The sequence below is a fragment of the Scyliorhinus canicula genome, chromosome 17 (genome assembly GCF_902713615.1).
Source record: "Scyliorhinus canicula chromosome 17, sScyCan1.1, whole genome shotgun sequence".
Taxonomy (NCBI): domain Eukaryota; kingdom Metazoa; phylum Chordata; class Chondrichthyes; order Carcharhiniformes; family Scyliorhinidae; genus Scyliorhinus; species Scyliorhinus canicula.
Window position 1 is genome coordinate 86,270,924 of NC_052162.1, and position 6,000 is coordinate 86,276,923.

The 6,000-nt window shown below is 46.2% G+C and overlaps 1 protein-coding gene across 1 annotated transcript in view; it reads left to right on the forward strand.

Annotated features, from left to right (window-relative positions):
* LOC119952125 (sodium/hydrogen exchanger 2-like) overlaps positions 1-5,721 on the forward strand; it is a 230,432-nt gene extending 224,711 nt beyond the window's left edge. The window contains exon 12 of the mRNA XM_038775699.1: positions 4,031-5,721. Within this exon, the coding sequence (XP_038631627.1) occupies positions 4,031-4,290 (260 nt within the window). The 3' untranslated portion in view covers positions 4,291-5,721. The remainder of the gene's footprint in view (positions 1-4,030) is intronic.
* Positions 5,722-6,000: the final 279 nt, after the last annotated feature.

Sequence of the window (6,000 nt, forward strand, 5' to 3'; positions counted from 1 at the left end):
GAATTCTGGCAGGGGGTGGCGAGGACGGTGTCGAGGGCGGTAGGGTCCAGGGTCAAGCCAGGCTGAGGACTCGCGATATTTGGGGTTGGGGTGGAGCCGGGAGTGCAGGAGGCGAAAGAGGCCGATGTTTTGGCCTTTGCGTCCCTAGTAGCCCGGCGGAGGATCTTGCTGCAGTGGAAAGATGCGAGACCTCCGAGCGTGGAAACCTGGATCAATGACATGGCGGAATTCATTAAGCTAGAGAGGGTCAAATTCGCCCTGAGGGGGTCGGTACAAGGGTTCTTTAGGAGGTGGCAGCCTTTCCTCGACTTTCTGGCTCAACGATAAGGAACTAGGTCAGCAGCAGCAGCAACCCGGGGGGGAAGGGGAGGAAGGGGGGGAAAAGGGTGGGGGGGGGAAGGGGGGGAAAAGGGTGGGGGGGAAAGGGTAGGGGGGGAAAAGGGTGGGGGGGGAAGGGGGGAAAAGGGTGGGGGGGAAAGGGTGGGGGGGGGAAGGGGGGGGGAAAGGGTGGGGGGGAAGGGGGGGAAAGGGTGGGGGGGAAAGGAGGGGGGAAAGGGTGGGGGGGAAGGGGGGAGGGGGTGGGAAAGGGTGGGGGGAAGGGGGGAGAGGGTGGGAAAGGGTGGGGGGAAGGGGGAGAGGGTGGGAAAGGGTGGGGGGAAGGGGAGAAGGGGGGGGAAAGGGTGGGGGGGAAGGGTGGGAAGGGTGGGGGAAGTATCCCAATATTGCTACAATTCACCATTGTATTGTATTGTTTTATGTTGATGTCATTGTGGGCTCCGCCTGTGGCCCCCCCCCCCCGGGTGTGGTATATAAATCTGCAGCCTGTAGGCGGCACTCAGTACAGAGCAGTCGCAGGCAGGCACAGATCTAACTTATTAAAACCACTGTTCACTTCTACCAATCGTCTCGTGTGAATTGATGGTCACATCAAGGAGATGGTCCAAGTTTGTGGGGGTGAGGGTGGAGCCGTGCCCGAGAGAGGCAGTCTTCAGGTTATCGGAACAGCCAGAGGTACATATGGGGCCCTGGCTTTTGCTCCCTTAATCGTACGCCGGAGCATCCTGCTCGGCTGGCGATCAGCAGCACCACCCACAGCTGCAGACTGGCTGGCAGACCTGGTGGAATTTCTCCACTTGCAGAAGATTAAGTAGACCAACCAAGGGTCGGAAGAGGGCTACCACAAAGTGTGGGGGCCATTTGTCGGCCTGTTCCAAGACCTATTCGAAGCCAACAGTAATGAGGGAAAGAGGGGGAGATGGGGGGAGCAGTCAAGAGCGCATACAATGAGGAGGTACAAAGGGGGAAGGGGGAAAGAGCTGAGAAGGGAACCCAAAGGAGCCACAGAGAGAAACATGGGGGGAAAAAGAGGGGAGGGGAGGGGGCAGGAAGCATCCCCCGCCCCACCTCCACCCCACCCCGAACCCAGAGGTCAACAACAAAAGCCGCAGAACAGAAGGGAGTCGCTCAGCAGTAGGATACCCGGGGTGGAAGGGGGGCTTCCAACGAGGGGGCAGGGAGCGGTAAGGGGGGGATGGGGAGAATGTATGTTAAGAAATATGTAAATAAGAATCTGTACAACGTGTAAATACCAGATACAGCATCCATTAAAAGTATCACTCTGTAAAATTGAAAAACGCCAATAAAAACATTTAAAAAGAAGAAATAGGAGCTGAAGCAGGCCACTTAGCCCTTTGAGACTACTCTACCATCCAACACAATCGTGGCTGATCTTCCACTTCAATTCCACCTTCATTGTGCTGCTCCCATATCCCTTAAACATACAAAAATCGAATTATCATTGCCTTGAATATATTCAATAACTAAATGCCCTACTCATAACTGTAGCATGCACACAGAATTTCACCACTTACATTTACAGGATTAAGGGTAAAGAGCTAGGACTACAAGGATGGTTCTTTCAAAAAGCCAGCAAATTCATGATCGGTCAGATCTGTTCTATACGATTTCATAGTTGTGTACTGAACATCAGAGCTACACAGAACAGCACAATATACACAAAGCTACCTGACTTAATAGAACCGCAATACACTTTTTACATCCTCTTGCAACACTCCACCTTGTCAATGATCCTCTTATTGCAGACAAGTGTGGCCTTCTCCTGCACTGTAAATTCTATGATAATCTATGATTAATCTCGGACAAAGGTTCGGCACAACATCGTGGTGTTCTGTGCTGTATTTTTCTATGTTCTATGTTCTAATAATCTCCAACCTGAACTACAAAAAATCCACGTGCAAATTAACTTCATTCTAGCATGTCTATTGAGGTAAAGCTCTGCTCTGTCTGTGACTCATCCATTGCTGGACCTATTGTTTATTTTCTGTGACTCTCTTACATGTTGGGAAGATTGTTAAAATGGGTGAGTGTGCGGATTTGGGTGCAGATAAGAATTTAAATGGGGTAAATTACTAAGTTTATTGGGATGTTGATTCTGACTCATTGATTTCTAGGTTTTTAAAAATGGGAGGCAGACTGCTAACCCTCTCTCATGGAAGGATTGACATTTTAAATGAGAGGTTGGAATTCTTAGTTTTAACCTGCTTTGCAGACATTTGAGTCACCAGGCCCAAGGAAACCCGCAAGTTACAGGCCGATGAGGAGAGCAGTGGGGAAAATGGTAATGACTTTTCCAGCATTGCTTGTGGGCCAGGAAGAACATTTTGTACCATCCGCCCGCCACCCATACGTTCCTCATACAAGGAACAACAAGGTTTGGTCCAGTCTGGCTCTGGGTCCATGATAGAACACCCCAGAATCAAACGCTCTTTGAGTTCATGGATCAGACTACCCTGACTGACACCCCCCCAACCCCCTCAAACCCCACCCCTCCCACCACCATAGCCCCAGGAATTGGGTGGTATATGATACATCACCAAGATCAAAGCCACCTCAATTGCGGATTGGATCTACCTGTGCCTGTGGCTTGCTCTGGATTGTTGTCCACCCAACTGGAAAGCGAGTCTGGGGAGAGCTGTAAAGAGAAAAGGTTCATGCTGGAGAATTAAAACTCCAGAGCATTCAGGGAAACTTAGACTTCCGAATTAGTCATTCGAAATTCCACCTGCCCCCATCCTCTCACAAATATTCAAGTTTTGGTCTCGGCTGGCAACTTTCTGTCCAAAATCCAATGGGGAAAAAATCTCTCTCCTGGGCTTCTCCTTATGCTATGTGTCACCATGAGAAGACCTGTTTCTCTGACTCAGTGAATGTCCCAGTATTATTTTTGGGGTTGAGATTACCAGTCTGGAATCCGCCTGTCTCCAGATCCCTGATAGATTAGGGTGGCTTTCTTGCTCCTCAGTGCTTTCCCTGAGAGAAGAGCCTCATTAGACCCATAACCTCTCAGGCTATGGGTCACTTCAATTACATTGTTATTCTACCCTGGGTGGTGGGCATCATTGGCCAAGGCCAGTATTTGTTACCCATCCCGAATTGCCTTTGAACTGAGTGGCTTGCTAGGCCAATCGAGAGGGCATTTAAGTCAAATACATTGCTGTGGGTCTGGAGTCACATATAGGCAAGGTAAGGATGGCCGTGAAAGAGGCCAGATGAAAATCGATAGGCAGCATTACTGAGGCTACATTTATATCCCCAAGGAACTTCATTGAATTTAACGGGACTTAAGCCATGTTCCCACAGCATTACCCATGGCCTCAGGATTAGTAGGCCAGTGAAATTACCACCACAACACCACCTCCCCATGGCTCTCCCATGGGAGCAAAGGTATTAAGGGATATGAGCCAAAGGCAGATATAAGGAGTTAAGCCTCCGATCTCCCACGATCATAGTAAATGGCAAAGCATGCTCCAGGGGCTGAATGGCCTGCTGTTCCTATGTTCCCTGGAAGCTTGATATTCTTGTTCTTATATCTTACTATAAACCCATTCAGTGGTCTCACTTGGGGTCTGCTGGGTGCTTCCCACAATTGAACAATTTGCCTTGAAAGATTTTGATGGGACTTTTATTATGCAAAGAGTTCAAGATGTGTTTTGTGTTTCCTTTTGTGCAGTTGGAGGATACGGAGGCAATAAAAGTAACTCAGCAAACCACTCTCCAAAGCTACCCAAGTCCATGTCAGTGACCCCTCAGCAACCGCACAGGACCGAGTGGATTAACGAGGAAGAACCAGAAGATTTACAGAGTTCCAATGAAACAGATATACATCAGAAAGGAGAGGACGAGGATAGAAACAACACCGAAAACAAAATACCTGGGCCCAAACTAAAGCTAAGATTTGCTTCTCAGGATACACTCAAAAATGGATTGTAACGATTCTACAATGGATGGAGAACATCCCATGTACCTCCATTATCTGGCAATTTTCTGAAGCAAGTAGTGACAGAGCCTGTACAGAATAAACAGAATTTTAAAAAAACATACAAAATTGATGTGACAGTCAAATTGATGTGACAGTCAATATGAGGTATTCAGCATTCACCCTCATCTTAACACTAATGCCACACTTCAACATGGTATTTTGTGGTACCATATTGCACTTTAGACAGTTAATGGACCATTGTCACCAGGCAGATTACATCTCTGGAAACAGCAAGGAAGCTCCCGCTCTGCAAAAATCAGGCATATTGGATGTGCGAACATCTCCTATTGCCATACAAACTTGGCGATGCATTTCTCTTCTCTTTGTTAGATAACATTACAGTAATCAAACAAACTTCTGTACATAGCCACGGCAAATCGAAACTTTGAAATCTGAGGCCAAAAGACAAATTTCTAGAAGTCACTATTAGCAATACTGGTGATGGGACTATCTGCAAGATGTTATCGTCTGCTGTTTGGGTGGGGGTGACAACACATTTCCAAACCACAAGGTAACAACTGCATTATAATAGGAATCAAATGGATGACACATTGAAGTGTTTATGAACACGTATCGCCAATTTCTAGACTAATGTCTCTTTGACTTTCTAAACTCCTGTGTGTAGTTTGAAGTCACCATTTGTACAAAGTAGCAAGTAGGGCATCTACCCACCTTAAGCTGTTAGTATAGTTAGTATACTGTAGAATCAGTCGTCATTAGCTTAATTGATGCTGCTTGACACCTTTTAGGCATTTAAGACAATTAAATAAATATGGTTGAAAATCACGTTACTCATCCAGGTGCGTAAGAAGGGGATTGAGTTTTAATTGTATATAATGGGCGAATTATTAATTTTCTAAAGTGAAGTTAATCGATTGCAATCAGTCTGAGAAGCTGCCACTTCATGAGCATGAAACGCCAATGACTTCATAAATGCCTTGAGAATGCTGGGTTGGAAAATAAAACAGTGTCTAACTATCTCCCAGGTGTTCATTGAACCCACACCTCATGTTCATGTTGCTGCCTTCGGCCGACTGAGCACTGTTACTCCAGTTCAAAGACTTTTTCCATCTTCAAGGATTTCCATGTTGAAAATTGTTGGAGAAAGGCTGTCACATTCAATTTGAGTGTGCAGCGTCATGTGACAGGTACTGCAATATTTGGAGGTTGTATACCACCTCATGTCAAATATGTCATAAAGCGACGGTATGTATTATATATGTGTTATAATGTATTGGTATTGTATATATAGTTGATGCATCATGTCTTATAATGTATTGTATGTATGTATGTATTGTATATACACTCAATAAAAAGTTCCATGTTATTGTTATGGAAAATAAAAATTAAGAATAAACTAGTCTTGCACTTCAGCATCGAAATATTTGCAGCCATTCTGTTGTGTCACTGTACTAGGCTCTAATTTGATATTTTACTTACACCAGTTCTACAATGTTGCACACAAGCATTCAATGTTGCACACAAGTTCAGTATTAAAGGGCAAAAGAGCTTTAGAGAGTAGGGAAGGGGATAATCAGTCCAAGGTGGGCAAGAGCGAGAACAATGGCCAGGAAGAGGGATATGGTGCTGGAAAGGTGGATAGGAGGAGCAGGAGGGAGTATAGTGCCCAGGGAACCCATTCAGTAGTGGGATGAGAGAGG